The sequence below is a fragment of the Coccinella septempunctata genome, chromosome 4, assembly GCF_907165205.1.
Source record: "Coccinella septempunctata chromosome 4, icCocSept1.1, whole genome shotgun sequence".
Taxonomy (NCBI): Eukaryota; Metazoa; Arthropoda; class Insecta; order Coleoptera; family Coccinellidae; genus Coccinella; species Coccinella septempunctata.
In genome coordinates this window covers 17,311,627-17,328,836 of record NC_058192.1, presented here as the reverse complement: position 1 = coordinate 17,328,836, position 17,210 = coordinate 17,311,627, and the positions used below count along the sequence as shown (strand labels likewise).

General features: G+C 33.5%; 5 protein-coding genes across 8 annotated transcripts in view; 2 read left to right on the top strand and 3 right to left on the bottom strand.

The window, feature by feature from the left end:
- Positions 1-2,027, top strand: part of LOC123312221 (GATA-binding factor A-like) — a 100,847-nt gene extending 98,820 nt beyond the window's left edge. For all 3 annotated transcript variants that reach the window (XM_044896534.1, XM_044896537.1, XM_044896535.1), the window contains exon 5: positions 992-2,027. In XM_044896534.1, coding sequence (XP_044752469.1) covers positions 992-1,332 — 341 coding nt within the window. In that variant the 3' untranslated portion in view covers positions 1,333-2,027. The remainder of the gene's footprint in view (positions 1-991) is intronic.
- Positions 2,028-3,938: 1,911 nt separating this feature from the next.
- Positions 3,939-5,891, bottom strand: LOC123311272 (lysophosphatidylserine lipase ABHD12-like). 2 transcript variants are annotated; one of them, XM_044895140.1, is made up of 7 exons: positions 5,687-5,891; positions 5,335-5,435; positions 4,985-5,284; positions 4,682-4,929; positions 4,459-4,620; positions 4,277-4,404; positions 3,939-4,121 (listed from the first exon to the last, which is right to left on the bottom strand). In XM_044895140.1, the coding sequence occupies exons 1-7, from the start codon at positions 5,737-5,739 to the stop codon at positions 4,046-4,048; spliced, it is 1,068 nt and encodes a 355-aa protein (XP_044751075.1). In that variant the 5' UTR covers positions 5,740-5,891; the 3' UTR covers positions 3,939-4,045. The 2 variants fall into 2 exon arrangements, with proteins under 2 accessions (XP_044751075.1, XP_044751076.1); XM_044895141.1 differs by lacking the exon at positions 5,687-5,891 and adding an exon at positions 5,509-5,673.
- Positions 5,892-6,680: 789 nt separating this feature from the next.
- On the bottom strand, positions 6,681-8,039 carry LOC123311273 (DNA-directed RNA polymerase II subunit RPB3). The gene is made up of 5 exons (XM_044895142.1): positions 7,839-8,039; positions 7,608-7,779; positions 7,310-7,553; positions 7,103-7,246; positions 6,681-7,047 (listed from the first exon to the last, which is right to left on the bottom strand). The coding sequence occupies exons 1-5, from the start codon at positions 7,922-7,924 to the stop codon at positions 6,869-6,871; spliced, it is 825 nt and encodes a 274-aa protein (XP_044751077.1). The 5' UTR covers positions 7,925-8,039; the 3' UTR covers positions 6,681-6,868.
- Positions 8,040-8,534: 495 nt separating this feature from the next.
- Positions 8,535-12,547, bottom strand: LOC123312080 (exopolyphosphatase PRUNE1-like). The gene is made up of 4 exons (XM_044896299.1): positions 12,247-12,547; positions 11,163-11,404; positions 10,396-10,682; positions 8,535-9,240 (listed from the first exon to the last, which is right to left on the bottom strand). Exons 1-4 carry the CDS (start codon positions 12,289-12,291, stop codon positions 8,699-8,701), a joined length of 1,116 nt encoding a protein of 371 aa, XP_044752234.1. The 5' UTR covers positions 12,292-12,547; the 3' UTR covers positions 8,535-8,698.
- Positions 12,548-14,337: 1,790 nt separating this feature from the next.
- LOC123311546 (nuclear receptor subfamily 2 group E member 1) lies at positions 14,338-17,210 on the top strand. Its single transcript, XM_044895583.1, has 4 exons — positions 14,338-14,542; positions 16,089-16,229; positions 16,321-16,416; positions 16,468-17,210. The coding sequence occupies exons 1-4, from the start codon at positions 14,539-14,541 to the stop codon at positions 17,067-17,069; spliced, it is 843 nt and encodes a 280-aa protein (XP_044751518.1). The 5' UTR covers positions 14,338-14,538; the 3' UTR covers positions 17,070-17,210.

Genomic DNA, 17,210 nt, shown 5'->3' with positions numbered 1-17,210 from the left:
CTGACAATGAACTGAAAAAAAGATTGGGAGTGAAAACCCTAAATAGTTTCAGAAAATGCAGAATCCTCCCAGAATGAATTCCAATCGATATCTTAGATTCAAGAGTTGGGATCTTAGAATTTTTGGTATTTTTATGATACGTGTACGTAATGGTTATAATGAGAAAACTGGAAGATGTGGATGATATCTTGTGTTCGAAAAAAGGATTCATATCTTTTAGACCGAGCCGATTCAGAAAAAATGGTATGGGAAAAAAGTGTTTCTTTCGACCTCGGGAATTCACTGTTGAAACATTTGTACGAGACTTAGCCTTTATTGCTCGAATCAAATTCAAATTGAAAATATGAAAATCGACAAATGTTACCATCTAAATCGAAGAAGCAACTCACCATCACTCAAAGTATTAACAGAAATACCATTTAAGCCCGTTTGCAACAGCTGAGACTTCTCTGGAGAATTCTCTACAAAATTCTCGCAAGAAAAGGGCGGAGACTATTTAGTACGCAACTGAACAGAGAATTCTACCGAAAGTGCGTATGTAACAGTACATAATTCACGGCGCATGAAATCTCGAGTAAATTTTGTAGAGAATTGCAAACGGGCTTTACTCGAGAAATAATGTATGTCTGGTTTCGGTCTAATTTGACCTCGTCAGAGAAACACAACTCATACATCAATGAAAATAGGCAATGGAAATGACATGGCCCCTTTATTCGATTTCATTATCCGGTATGGTGAAGGATTATACCCTACCGACAACTGACAGCAAACAAGGACCAACTCAACTCTCTTTTCTAACTCACAGAGCGTGTATATCCGTTTGCAACTTGTTCTTGTTGATTTTCAATTAATGGGTGTTATGTTTTTTAATTAACTTTGGTTATTATTCACCTGCCTTACTCTGAAGCTGATATCCCTTTATGATTTCATTATAAGAATGTTCTTAACGAATTGACCTAATTTCTCTCACTACCAATAATTTTTTTTTCAGATGGAAAAACATCCCTAAGTATATCATCAACCCAACAACAACAACACTCCAACCAACAAGTGCCATCATCTACTCAGAACCACACCAGTCATCAACATTCACCTGAAAACAAAATTCCCCAAACCCTAGAGAGACCTTACATAAGTCCTGGTTCTCTGTTGCCATCCTCGTCGAGCGTGGTGAAGAGCGAACCAGGATACGACTACAGCTGCCTGCAGAACCAAGGGTACCCTTACCAACAGTTATTCGGTTTTCCTGGCGCCACAGCCGCGAACCCAGAGCTGGCTTACCATCACCAACATCACGTGACAGCGTCCGCTAAACTGATGGCTACAACATAGGACATGAGGTGGTAGCAATGGTATCTGCAGAATCAGCTTAAAATACAGGCACTGCTGCGCTGACGGGAAGGCTGAATGTGAAGCAGCAGCTTTTTGTGCTATCTCAAAAGTGAGGGTACAATCAAACCATGACATCAGAATAATAAGATCTCAACAATTGTAGTCAAATTGTGTTAAACAAAGAATCAACTATTCAGGTTGGAATTGATCCTCAAATACGTAATAATGCCTTTGTAGGTAGTCGGAGTTTTTTTCAAGATTATTTAAAAAATGAATACATTTCTGAAACAAATCATCGAATAACGTTGAGCATTCTGAAAAAGTTGCATTGCATGTCTTCCACATAAATCTATGAGCAATATCGATAAATTTGAAGAATTGTTGAATTATGAAGCATTTTTAAACTGAAACAGTCTATAGTGGAAATTGGAACGATAAATAAAAACCTTACTTCCTAGATGAAAATATGTAATTATTTTTTACTTTTATTTATTATTATTCCGTTCCCCGTTGTATAAATACATATGACAAATATTTCAGGCTTCGTGATCTTTTTTGTTGTATTATCAAAACTCATTAGTTCTTCAAAGAAGATAATTATTGTGGACTGCATAAGCATCTAATTTGAGGGTAAAATTTCCAGTATCCAAATTAAATATTATATCCTCTGGTTATCTTCAAACTTCAACCTGTACTATAAACTTAACGAAGAATATTGAAAAAAGTCATTTTCACATAATTCTGAAACAGAAACAGCTTCAAATAATGATCCACTCTGAACTCGAAGAATCGACCTGATTGCGATATAGAATTTTTTTGAGTCATGTTGAATATTTGTACATTTTAAGTCATAGTTTTAGGTAGTAATTGTAATAGTTTGTAAGTGGATCGTTCCTTGTAAATATTGTATAGATGGATTTAGATTTCGATTATATGTACTGAAAGAATCATGTAAATACTTACTCTGTATTATGCTAATTAAATGTGTCGCGTGACAAATATTGACTGTATCCATTTCTCACGCCAGTATCATCCATTCACTGGTCATTGTTTGTGCAAGAACACATATTGTATTGCTGTTATGTAAAAGAAGAATAAACCAATATAGTGAAGAGTAGTAGAATTATTTGCACCCAATCAATGAATTGAAAACTGGGTGGCTTGATAAATTGTTTCAAGACTTATCGAAAAATATGACTAAACGTGTGAAATTTGTGGGTTTAAAGGTTGTTCGCTTCGTGGAAATAATTCGATAAATAAGGGAATTCTGGAAACAAGACTGACAATAGAAAACGTTTTGATTTTGATGGAAAACCTATTTCGACGAAAAGGTTCAATAATTCAAATGGACGTTTTAAAACAAGGAATCTTTTACAAATATACCTATTCACATCAGAAGATTCTAAAATCATCTTCGAATAGTCCCTCAATTTGTCGATCCATATCCTATATCATAATGTATTTCTCATCCCTCAGAAAAGAAATTATGTTTGATGACTCGGTAGGGCAAAGGTGAAAAAATTGATTGCAAATTTAAAACTCAACCCCTATACTCTGGGAAGGGAGGTTGGGGTAAATGATACCACATTTAAAAGGCCTTTCTTTCCTGAGTTCAGTATATTCAATTTTTTTTCATTCTATCCGTTCGTTTTCAAAATATTCACATTTAAGATTATTGTACAGAATTGATCATTGGTATTAAATTAACTCATTTGAATACTCAATTTTTTATTAGCCACTGTAACCATCATTTCATACAGTGTCTCTTGTTGAAGTCACTGTATTATTACATACAGTAAAACTGTAAAGTCATACAATAACTCTAACGAGACTCGTTAGTCACTGTATAAAGTCATACATACAGTGACTTAATAGGCTTGTTCGTAGAGCGGTTCACAACATAGACTTATTACCCTTATTACATTTTAATATGTCTATGGGTTCACAACGGTTGTGAACTGTACAGAGCAAGCGCAAATGGATTTTCGCTACCCTAAAATGGAATTGCGCTTGCTCTGTACAGTTCAAAACCGTTGCAAACCACTCTACTATGGAGGGTAGAGACTCTCTACCCTCCTACACTCTACGAACAAACCTCATATACTGTATAAACTTAAAGTCATACAGTGACTCTATCTCGTTAGTCACTACTCATGGCGACACCTATCATCAGACATCCTTATCAATACCTATAATCTATGGAAAACTGATCTGACTGAGTGACCTACAGTTCAAAATGTCGTACAGATGGCGCTATCCATGAAGATTTCGTTACAGTATGAAACATTTGATTTGAGTCTGAGGACTCTGAGGGTCTAAAGTCGGCCACACACAGGGATTTCTGGTGGGCATTCCTCGATGCTGGCTACCCGAAACTGCCGAGAAAACGCCTCGTGAGTGGTATAAGAGAATCCAAGCCCAAGGCCTAGGGTTTTCTAAGCAAATATTATTTGAATGTATGTATGATATTCGATGTAGTAGTATTGAGTTGAATACTCAAGATAATACTGAACCACATATCCAGAGCATCACCAATGCTACCCATTCATCAATAAAAAAATTAGTAGAACTTTTCTAACAAAATCATATGCATATAAAGAGCAAAGTTATAAAAACTATATTTATTTGATTTAGTAAATTATAATCATTTGTATATTAGTAAAAATCTATGAGATAAAAATAAAATTCACAATACACTTCCACAATCAGCTGCTCAAATGGTTTTTTCAGTCAAGAGTCTTTTGTTTGTTACATCTCTTTCAAATTGAACTGCGTTCTCCACGAATGTTCTGCAATAAAACATATGGTGAGTTCAATGAGAAACCTATTTGTTGAATATCCAACATCAAGTCATCAAGAGTTAATCACTAGATGTATTTCATCTATATACGAATTGATAATGTTTCAAAGGGACTCCTTGCACCGGTGAAGATAAATTACTAACCTTATATAGTCTGGTAGAGCAGGCTCTTCAGAAATCCATTCATGTCCATATCCAACAGCATCTAACAAATGATACGTGACCTCACCTTGATAAGTATCATTTCTGTTTGCTCTAGCAATATTGTATAACTGAAACAAATCCATTTATTGACAGTCTTGAAAATCTCAAATGTATAAAACAACCTTTGTAGCAATTTGAAACGGAATAATTTCATCATCTTTGGCATGGATTATCATTACAGGGCAGTCTACATCAAGGATATACATTTGGGAATCAAAGTTAAATCCATTGTCAACCATAGGATCTATTATAGTGTAAGAAAACCAAGGAAGCCAAGAATATGCCTGTTCAAAAAAATATGTCAATTTTCTCTTCATGATGAGATAAAAAAAAAGTGATGCTTACTTTCACCAAAGGACTTTCATTCATAACATCTGTAACTGATGTGAATGGAGCCTCTAACATAACACCTGTTGGTATCATGTTTTCTGATTTAAGATTAGCAGCTGTATGTAAGGCCACTCCAGTACCGATGGAATGGCCCCAGAAGAAAATCCTAGAACTTGTTAAGTTTCTCACATACTTAAATAATGCCACACTATCTTCCACAACCCCATTTTCAGTGAGCTCTGCCAGAGAAGAATCTGCATAACCTAATAATAATTCCCAAGTTATGATTCTCCTCAAATATTTTATAATTCTACAAACCTCTATAATCAAAAGATATTACATAAAAAAATTTCCTTAAAACTTTGAATGTTCCAACGGCTTCCAAGCGATCTTGTCCATTTCCATGAAAATATAATAAAACATTGTGTTTGGAATTTTTTAAGATATTTTCATAATCATAGTCATCATTTCCAATGAATTCTGACAATAATTCAGAAGGTAATATTTGTAAAACACCAAGAGTAATATTCTTCTCCTCGTTGACTTTCACATATAGATTTCGTACTCCTTTCAACTGATATCTATGTAAATTCGAATAATTTTTCGGTTGAACATACCCTGAAAGTGTATATTCAACAAACGATAACATAAGATAATTTCATACTCACAAGTAGGGAAAACTAGATTTCTCTGTATTTCTGTACTGAATTTAAAGGCTAATGGAATTATGATGAATAATATTAAAAATATCAGGAGTAACAGGACTAATCTGAAAATACACGAATTTGTTTCAAATAATAATTTCGCGCTATTGGCGATATTTTATCACATTTTCGACTTACAAAGATAAAGGGAAGGAAAATGTCAAAGAGAATTTAGGATACATCGAAAAATTATGAGAGGATTACAGATATTCAATGATTTGATTATAATCCATAGTAACTAAGTCAGTAGTTACTAAGCATATGGAGAGGTGAAAATTATTAGATGAAGAAACTGTTTAGTGGGTCTATTACTTACATATATACTACTGCTCCTATGTAGCATTTACGACAACATGATTTATTCCCCATTCTAAATGGAAAATTAATTACATAAACATCATCAATTTATAAAAGAAAGTTTTTAAGTTTAAATGTTTTGTTTCTTTTAGGGCAATCAACAAACATAACCAACATCTAACATTTGGATCAAAGAGTATCAACTCTTTGTTTAGATTTTCTTCTTGAGTGATGGTCTTAAAGTGTGGAGGGAGCAGAGAAAAGACAATCTGAAATCTGATTCCAGAGGCAGAGACTCTGCTGACTCAACATCTGGGAGGTAGAAAGGGGTAGAAGGGGCTTGACTCCACAGCGCTGAACACTAATAATACTCCTTGACTGACGGTCGTAACGAGTATCATTTCAATAAAAAATCAAGAACATCAAATATGTGCTACTTCCGCACTAATCGCAAAGCTTTACACAATAAAATCAAAGAGGAACCTTTTTAATTTCATAATGAAATCAGTGGAGAATTAAATTTTCCTTTTCCACTTGGGCAGTCGAACGTATCAAAGACATACGATTCCGCCATTAAAAAGTGGAACACGTATGTCGACGTTGAAGGTTTTCTGATGGCCGCTTTCGCCCCTGGTGTTGGGGGGCTTGATTGACGGCAAGCTCTCTCCACAGTTTTTGACCACCAGTCATGCAGCATGCTCCCTTGAAACTTTACAACCGTCATTCAAGGCCCCCTCCATCAGTCAAGCCCCCTTTACATTTTGCGACCGTCAGATAGGCCTCTATCACAATTTACCATAGCTATTTCACATTGTTTGACCTAACACAGCAAGATTGTTACTCTTTGGTTGAATCTGCAGCAATGATGAAGATGCATGTATCTTCATTGAAAATTGAAATCATACTGATATTCCATTACAATACTTCACCAACTATATCATCAAATAAAAAAACAAGAAAGATCAAATGTACTTCAATAATGATTAAGACAATAAAAAGATTATTTTGGGAAATGAAGATGAAAATAATAAACTTTATTTGAAATTCAAACAATACACATTCCAAAGATTACAGTTTGAAAAACACAAAAAGTTTTTATAAGTGCTTTTTGTAGAAACATTTGAAATGAATTTGTCCTTAGGACAAGATGATAGAGGAAACTTAGCGCAAGGAATCTTCCCACACATGTTGCAAAAAATTCTTATATAGCTAATGCATCATTTTCAATTTCTAATCTCAGCTGTGTTTGTAGATTTGAAAGTTTCTCTCTCAACATTTCTACCCCCATGGTTACTATATTTTCAGGTTTCAATGATCCACAAGATTCAACATTGAAATAGAATTTATTAGGCTTCAATTCCCAGTTGAAAGGAGCTTCATCTGAAACAGAAGTTTACAATTCACATTCAATCAAAAACAAAATTGAAAGACTTACATTGATCTTCATCCAATTCACTGTATTCACTTTTTGGCCACTCATCAGGCTTTGGGTACAATGTATGACGCATTGCATTATCAGGGTCATATTCAAAGGCTACTCCTGCCGTGGGGTTCCATTTGGCATGCTCCTTTCCAAAACCTATATATTTAAATGTATTATAGTGCAACAATTCCTCATTATATTTAATATATTGTCTCCTACCTTTTTTAGCATAAGCTCTCAACTTCAATTCTTGGCCTTTACGTAATTTTATCAACAATATCTCATCAGATTCACCATATTCAGTGGATTCTTCATCTCGGTGTTTGGACGTTGCTGGAATTACCCGAGGATCACTACTTTTCAGATCAGCAGTTGTTACCAAGCGTGTTTGGTCATCTGTGCATTTTACATCAAGTGTGAATTCTACGCTACACTCTTTACAAAAATCTGAACAGACGCAGTCCTGAAAATAACAATGAATGTTTAATTGAACGATTCAATTGTTGATTCAACTTACTCTTGGATACTGCAAACGTTGGACGACATAATCAGAAATTAATGGAATAAGACCCAACCGATGTGCCAAAAATTCATCACTTAGAACAGTTGAATTAGCTTCTAATTTTACCCAGTCTATTGCCATTGTTGGAGTTTCTGCAATGAGAACTCGACGAATACTATTCGCAACACTGAAAGAAAAATACTCAACTGAAGCCTCATCGAAATCTTAATTTGATAATATTGTTACCTTAAATCTGTATCCTCTATGTGGAATTTCACATTTTCATCTGTTAAATCGGTGATATGAACTGAAGGTTGATTAGCATAAGGCATGATGATTTAGTATGTAATAAATTAGTTTACTATTTCAGTTTATTTCAATTTTGAATACAGTCAAATAAAAGCACACTAATCGTAAACTCTTCACAATCACAACTGACATCCCAAACATAACCAACATTCAAAGACAACCATTATTCATACAAAGATTAACTTTTAACTTCCTCTTTGATTCATAGATACAAAGAACTGTCAATATCCTCTTTTTCTTCTATTTACAGTGAACTTGATACGCAGTAACGGCCAGTTTTATAATCAAATTCAATAAATTTAAAGGAAGCTCTGAATGTAAAGGGACTCAAAGTTTATTTCTGAAACTGAAAGGATTTTTGCTTCTCGTTTGCGAATACATATTCCTTTCTGGGTTCTAGTGGGACCTGCGTTAGGGTTGGGGTCGATATAAAAATGAATGATGTTTAAGGAAAATCCCAACCGTTGGGTTGGTAAAGAGACGTTAGTTTTGATACACATTTTCCACTTCGGAATTTTCATTATGAATGCCAAGTTCGGCTGATTGTTGGTACTTTTGGTTAGGCAGGTATCAGTTTTATCGGTTTCTGAAGAATTCATACTACATATAACATTAAATGAATGAGGACAAGACTTAGAATTGGTAAAATCTTTATTTCATAACATGTAATCCTCCCGATACTGAGGAACTAAAAAGAGTTGTGGTTAAATGAAAATGCTTAGCTGGTAAAGATGGTAGATAGTGTTGTTTGAATTGAAATATTTGAGTTCATTATCACTTATGTGTCATCAATAAGTTCAACTTCCCTTTATATTCTCGTAAATTTCTAAAACTAATGGTAAAATTTTTTTTCTACCTATTTTCTTCCCTAAGAACTTAAAAATGCTAAAATTATCGTATTTTCCATCGAGTAAAGCGAACTTGGCCTCATTAAATTTTTTCACGAATTTGGTTTTGAATTCGCAGTCTAAATTTGAAAAAAACACACCAACATCCACAAGTTGTTCATTCGAGCTTTTTCTGGTACAAATCAGAACAGCTAAATCCGATTTATATTGATGACACAGAGTATCTATGGCATCGTAAGCATTAGGGAACTTCATGAAATCTACTGCTAGCATGGAAAGCCTAGGGAATAATATGCCTTTTTCGAACTTCAAATCCCTGGTGAGGATTTGAAGGGGAGTTAGGTGGTCGCATTTACAATGAAGCTCATCCAGTATTTTGAATATTTCCTTTGTTTCCAATCGATAAGTACTCTTGGTCCACAATTTAGATTTCATTTCCTCGTCGAGAGTGCCAGGACGATCGCGACCTTTCGTGTCATAGACAATAGCACCTGCAAAAAGTCGATTACAGAAAATCTGGCAGTGAAGTTGATCAAATCATATGCATCAAACAGAATTATAGTGACTAAAATAAATATTTCGAGATTCCTGACTCTGTAGCAATGTAGAGGCAAGAGGCAACACAACATCAACACAGGCTGGAATATACAGGGTGTCTGTGAACAAATGCGAAGGACTTGGGGAGATGATGCCTCGATGAAAATAAGCAGGGGTAGTTCCTATAAACTTTTTTCGAAGTCAACCTCCCTTCCAAGATACAGCCTTTGTCGATGGCGAGTTGTAAGTTTAAAATATTTTTGAAGGTTATAAAAACACTGAGTCATAAAACTATACATAATATGAAGCACTAAGTAGATGTTACTTACACAATTTTTTTAGATTTCATAACTTTATTATTAAGAGTTGAAATAACAACCCCTCATGATTTTCCTTCAAAAATTGTTTTCGTGGGGTAGATTTTCGAAAAATAAAATTCTTTTATGGTTTTCCATTCAATTCTGGAGAAAAAAAGACTCTCGCAAAATTTAGATACAGTCGATACTCTTCTTGGAATAAATGAAAACTTACAATCACTGTTCATTCCATTTCTTCGTATAAGTGAATGACTCCCGCTAAAATATATGTTGTTATTTTCAACCCCTAATAATAAAGTTATGAGATCCAAAAAAATGTGTGAGTAACATCTACTTAGTGCTTCAGATTATGTATTGATTTATGACTCAGTGTTTTTTAGAACCCGTAAAATAATTAAAAACTGTTAACCTTCCAAAGGCTGCATATATTGGAAGGGAGGTCGATTTCGAAAAAAAATTATAGGAACTATCCCAACTTATTTTCATCGAGGAATCATCTCCCTAAGTGCTCCGCATTTGTTCACAGACACCATGTGTATTTTTAGTTGATTTTATCATTATTAAAAATAATGAAGTGACATTTGAAAAAATTATATAAATTTTCGGTAATATTAATACATTCAAAAGCTCAGTTTCAACACATTCGGAAATATGGTTTTTAGGGGTACATAGTAATCATAGTTTTAGCCAAGCTGCAATAAATTTGATTTACTTTTGAAAAATTCAGCTGCCTGAGTGATGAAAAAAAGTGAAGTTACTCCTATAAAAATGACAAAAGAACAGAATACTCACAATACATCAGATGGGCCAATTTACTGTCCACTTCATAACTTGTTTCTTTGAATAGTTCATCTGCAACTAAGGTACAACAGCTCGCAACTTTCTCAATTCGCATTTTCATGTTGAAATCCGTCCAAGAGTAGTATTTATCCAGAGGTCTGTGATCGAAAATTCGGCAAACTGTTTCCCGTAAAACCTCATCGTTTTCTCTGAGCTGGTGGTGGTCGACGAGGTAGGTTTTCAGTATTCTGTTTGTGTTTCCGAAATCCCTCACCATTTCCTCGAAATTCAATTGATTTCTGTGGAAATTAAATCTTCAATATGACGATCTATTCATTGGGGTGAGTGTTCTACAGTCTGGAGCAACGAACACACTTGACAAAGGATTTTAGCGGTGATAATTAGATGAAATATGCTCGGACGGTCGAAAAAAGTTAGCAGAGTACACATTTTTCCATTGGCATTTTGTTTTGAGGGGTGCTGGGAAACTCAAAGTAGTTTTATGTTTGTTTGCTAGAGAATTTAGTCGATTTCAGCATATGGGGTGGGGGAGTAACTGAGAATTCTGGGAGGGGATATAACAAATTCTCAGAAGACTTGAACCTTATGTATTTGCCTTTGTAATAACACCCGTCCAAAAAAAATTGGATTATATATCTTATGATCTTGACAAAGATCAACATAATTTTTAAGCCAGTTTAGGCTTGTTTCTCAAATGACCGATATAATTCACGTTGTCAGATCATGTTTTCGTTGTTGTCATTCTGTATGACACTTACCTATAGATTAATTTGTCCAAATTAATATCTGCTTGCTCGAACAAATATTTGTGCTCCGAACGTATGTCCATGCCATCCCTGTCGAAGTTAAGAACAGGAAAAAAGGCTATTCGATCATCACTTTGGTGTTTAGTGGTAGAGTAGAGGAAATGAGCATAAGCAATGGTAGACATAACCGAATCTAGATCACCAGCTTCATTTCCTAAAACTATGTGGATCTCGTTCATTCTACCCCATTCTAACTGAAAATGGCCAATGATCGTTTTAGATACAACTTTCAAAACCGTGAGGAGTCAAGAGCATGATCACCACCATTATACTTGAGAGTGTTATTTTGAACTCTAAAAGAACTTTTAGAGTTCAATGTGGTAACAAAAGTATGTAAAATTAAAGCTTCAATAAAGCATGGTTTTCTGTAACAAAGCATTGTGAAATTATTGGGGTTATATTCAAATTTCTGCTAAAACCACAAAACCATGCACACTTAATCACTCAAAAAATTTCGCTTTATTCTTGTGAGAATAGAAATATGTTGAATGAATTAGCGGACCCGCAAATGAGAACCTCATACGAACAACTCTTTTCCTGAGTAAGTATTTGAATGGAAGGTCCCAAAAGGAACCACACTTCACTGCTTAAAAAAATCTGTCTCCTGGGTTTATTTCAAAAGCTCATTTCCATTGAAACTTCATCGAGACCATAAAATTCTTCAAAATGTAAATTGTAAATTACCCCACAAATAAAAATGTCTGCAATTTATTTTAGTTTCAGTCGATTTGATATATGTAGTACCAAATTATTCATGAAAATCATAGTGATATTAGCCAATATTCTAGAATGAAATTTTTATTGAATGATTTGATTGAAAAGTTTTGGGAACGAATGATTCTGATGAAGACAACTCTACTCATGACGAATAATAGATAGAACTAACATAAATTATTTCAGCCAAGAGCCAAGACAATAGCCAGGCTTTCTTTTCATCAGATTATATTTTAAAACAGATTGTTTTCGTGAGGTTTTGATCAAACATTCTTAGATAATAATGGTTTTCAAAAAAGGTTCAGGAGTTTTGTATACTTACCGATCTTTCATAAGACTCTTCCAAAAACTTATTCAATTCATCCATTTCAAATTATGATGTCAACAACACTATACGATCCCCACTTAATTCTTTGTCACAGATGTTAATTCTAAAGAATAACTTAGGAATGTTGTTTCGGGGCTCAAATCAAACTACATTGAATTATTTACCAACATTTATTTTTGTATCATTATATCTGATTTCAGTGATTTCCTGACCACATAATGAAAGGTTTCTGATTTAAAGTTTTACTAGTTCGAGACGAGAATCAACAACACACAACTCAACAGTAACCTACTTATCTATTTAACTTACCGTTATGTACTTTGCCAAATTTCATAAGTTTTCTTTCGTTTAAGGTCCGAAGACTGGCAACGTTGCAGACATTCCAATTTGAGAAGGTTGTAGCTGCACTCCAAACTCCAAATCTTTTTGGTTTGATGAAGGAAAATAGGAATTTTTTCAAGAAATCATGTCTATCTTGGACATAATGATCGATTCTGAAGTTTGTTATGAATTTTATGATATGAAATCTTATGCGAATAAAAGTAAGAATAAAGCTTTGACTGAAAGCATATGATTCAATGGATCTAATGTTTATTGATAAGAAATATTTCTCAATTTTTCATTCTTTTTAAATTTCGATGTTTGCAAAAATATTATGTAGTTTATTCAAGATTTTGTGAATTTTGAATTCGATAAATCATATTCAGCCCTGTTTTAGAACGATGGTTAGGAGTTCTTATGTTAAAAAATAAAATGGAAATTTGAATATTGTTTTTCCTATACTTAACTTAATCTTCAACAATTCATTATTATTTTAAAATATTTAATTAAATGGAAAGCCAAATAAATAAATAACCTTATACATTTGTGGATGAAACAGATGAGATAATTTTTGGCGCAAATTTGTAGAATATCAAAACCCATACTATTGTAGAGGCATAATATAATTGTGACAGTTTTGTGGTCGAAACATAGATATAGTTTTTAGTTCTATGTAAATAATTAGAATTTAAAATTATCACCTATGTGTTAAAAAACAATTGATAAAAAATATATACAAAGTCACACTGAAGTATTGTATGTTTTCTCTGTATTTCATATTCTAATAATACAACATTGGTGACCCCGAATGTAGAGGCATAATATAATTGTGACAGTTTTGTGGTCGAAACATAGATATAGTTTTTAGTTCTATGTAAATAATTAGAATTTAAAATTATCACCTATGTGTTAAAAAACAATTGATAAAAAATATATAAAAAGTCACACTGAAGTATTGTATGTTTTCTCTGTATTTCATATTCTAATAATACAACACTATTTACCTACGTTCAGTTGTATATCAGAAGTGAGAAATGAGTGTCTCATTTGGTATATTCATACATTTTCCTGCACAAATTCAATGAGTGTAATCTTTTTACTGTTTGTATCCTAAATGTGCAATAAATAAATAAATAAATAAATAAATAAAATAAATTCCTCAAAAATAGTTTGTCTGATCATAAAAAAAATAAAATGAACTTTTTTTATAAATTTATAGAGATATTATTTATTAGATTAATCGAATGGTCTTAGTGCATGCATGTTTATTGTGAAAATTATTTTTATTTTATAATAATATATATTCATTTTCTAAGGATATCGCACATGCAAATGAATGAAATTTTCAAATTATAAATCAGAATACATAAAATATAACATTATTATATTATTATATCGAATTGAAAAAGACTGAGATTGTTCTCCTCTTCCAGATATTAATTTTTAAATAGAAAAATTCATTATAATAAAAGTTCTAATGACAAAAAATTAAGGATTGATTGTTTCATCGACTTATAATAAAATTTCAACACCTTCAGAACCTCCATTCTATTAAAGCCAATCATCTTTCCAAGATAAATCTTTTGCACCAATAAAGCTTGTAACGTAATGTAGTATTATATTATATTTTCCTTATTTTCTTGTAGATGAGCGAAAAAACACACTGTATATTCGCAACCACTCGATACTTGACCTGACGATCATTAATAGTAACAAGTGTTCAAATATTAAGAAGGCACTTCAGGTTTGTAGAGTGTTGATTATTGTCCGAATGACAGGCGCCGTCAAAGGCCACGTGGCGGGGGTGTCTAGAGGTTCAGATTTTCTGTTTTTCTATTATTTTTAATAAGGCACCTGTCAGTCGGTCCCCATAATGACAACACGGTATATAAACGCAGTGATTTTTACATTTTTCAGTCATTTACTTCGGGTGGTCTCTTCAAGTATTCCAGCTAGAAAAGTTGTATGGGTAAGGAGAACTTTTTCTATATATAATATGGTATATTCGAAAAATATTAGCTGAGGGTTTTTCATCCAAACAAAGTGTTTCTGCTTTTTACTGAATACATCAGTATGTGGTTTATAGATTTTCACAAATTGATTTGCTTATTCCATCCTTTCAAATGGTGCACATAGACGATGATTCTGTTGGCCAGAGTTCGTCAAAAATTCAAAGAAATATAGTTTCCTAAATCTCCGATGAATGATGCACTTTTTTTTGAATGAATATGCTGGTGTGGAAAAATTCGGGAAGTTGGGGGGTGTATGAATTCTCGAATGCTTTGAATAATTAAATGTTGTTTTACAAACGATGAGCCTTCTTAATTATAGTTGTAAAAGTTTCAACAAAACATCTGTTGAATAGGCTAAAAAGGACTGCGGGAGACTTGACCCATACTATATATGGTCGGGAGACATAATCAGTGGTCCAAGTTTCCCGCACTGAGCTAAGATTATAGTTTGCTTCAAAAACAAAAAATTGAATTATAGAAATAAATATAAAAAAATATACAAAGGTTGAAAAAAGTTAAAAAACATCTCGGAAATAAGTGAGAGTGACTCTGAAATAGAAATATGTATTTCAGACGCTGGTACATCTTGACAAAGACAATCGTTGGTCATTGGAAATTGTCTTCTTTAAATGTTTTTCCTGATAAACAGAAGATTCTCTCGCCCCCTGTTGAACTCTCCCATGGTTTAGGGAGACATGAGCCAAATTTCGGCCTTAAAAAAGAACTGCTGTACTCAAAATGTTCATCTCACCATCACCCTACTATTATCTATCGTTACCTATATGGGCATGATATCTTCACGCAAAAAAAATGAGTTGCTACCATTTACAGATACACCTTAAGTGTCTTCAGAATAAAAAGGGGTTCAACTCTCCCGGACTCCCCATACTATAAAATTCACTTATGGTTGCAGTGGTTATGTATCAATTTCATAAATTTGAGAGAATTCTACCAATAAACTCTAAAGATCCGCATCATTCTACTGGCTTTTGGATAGTCAAGTAGAATTCATGCATGATCATAGTGCATCGCTATTTCGTACTAATTTCGCATTCCTTTCTCTAACTAACTAACTAATCTTCATAATATTCTCCATGGCACTTTTTGTACTTTGGGTTTTTTTTGTTGTATTTAGTTATATTTAAAATTCTTTCAACAGAAAAATTAACAAAATTTTTTCGAATTCGATATTTTGTTTATCAAAATAATTGAGAGAAATATGTGTCCGGAACATAAGTGATGAACAAGAGATGATAGTTATAATCAAATCAATAAAATAGAACAATTTAACAATTCCATGAGATTTGTTAGTTTGGACAATGGGCAATTAAAAATATTTCAAGAAGAAATTACGAGATATACAGGGTGTGAATCATTAGTTGCGGAAAGATTCAAATCATAATCAAGTAGGTACTGTCACTACTGTCTGTTTCCGAATCTGATGAGAAACTCATCTATGGGATGTTTTTTCGAATATTCTGGTATATAGGACCTATCTTGCAGGTCGAACTTTACCTATACCAGTGGTTTGTAGAGTATGTGGAGACAAATCTTACGGGAAACATTATGGTGTCTATTGTTGCGACGGATGTTCTTGCTTCTTCAAGAGAAGTATCAGGAGGAACATTATTTACACATGCATTTGTAAGTTGAAGCTGACCATCGACTCCAAAACTACTCGTTTTATTTTATTTATATTTTTTTTAACATACTGAGAACTTTCGCATTGTTTTAGCTGGTGAAGGTAGATGTATCATAGACAAATCCAGGAGGAACTGGTGCCCATACTGCCGCTTACAGAAATGTTTTTCTGTGAATATGAATGTCAATGGTGAGCAATGGTCCTCAAATTTAACCTATTTTTTGAACTTTCTTCTTCTAGCTGTCCAAGAGGAACGTGGACCACGAAAACCAAGGGTCGGTAGAGTATTCGACCAGAAAATCTCGGAAGTATCGAATCTGGATCATTTTTTTCACATAGATGATCAGCTGCAACCCATTCACGAAACAGCATCACAAATTTTCCTGGTGACTATTAAACAGCTCAGAAATAACAGCCTCTTTGGCCTTCTTAACAGAATGTCACAAAACACCATTTTAAGTTACCTTTGGGCTCCTCTGTTCATCTTGAAATTTTCATATTTGTCTTCGGATTCTAAACGCGAATTTCCTAACTTGAGCAAGATCATCGGACGCTTGCGAGATTTGAACTTGGATGCTGTGGATGTTGAGCTCATCGGGATAATTCTCTTGTGTAGGTCTGACCTACTGGAAGATCCGCAACAGGTTTATATTGTGGAGTGTATACTTCAAAGAAGTATCGATAGTTTGGCTATAAAGTATTCTAATAATATTCGTAGATTCGCCGAGATACTACTTAGTATTCCTGTCTTGTTATCATCTAAGACTTCTGTTTTACATTCTACTCTATTTCGTCCTATAATTGGAAATGTACCAATGGAAAGGGTCATTGCAACAATTTGAGTTTTTTATTGATATGGCAACTATAGGTACAGATTTCTGAAATTCTGTAAATAAATGCTGGAACGATTATTTTATTGAGTTGCTTCGGATTTGATGAGCTGTAGTATGTTGATAAAAGTTTAGACTGATACAATTTTTATA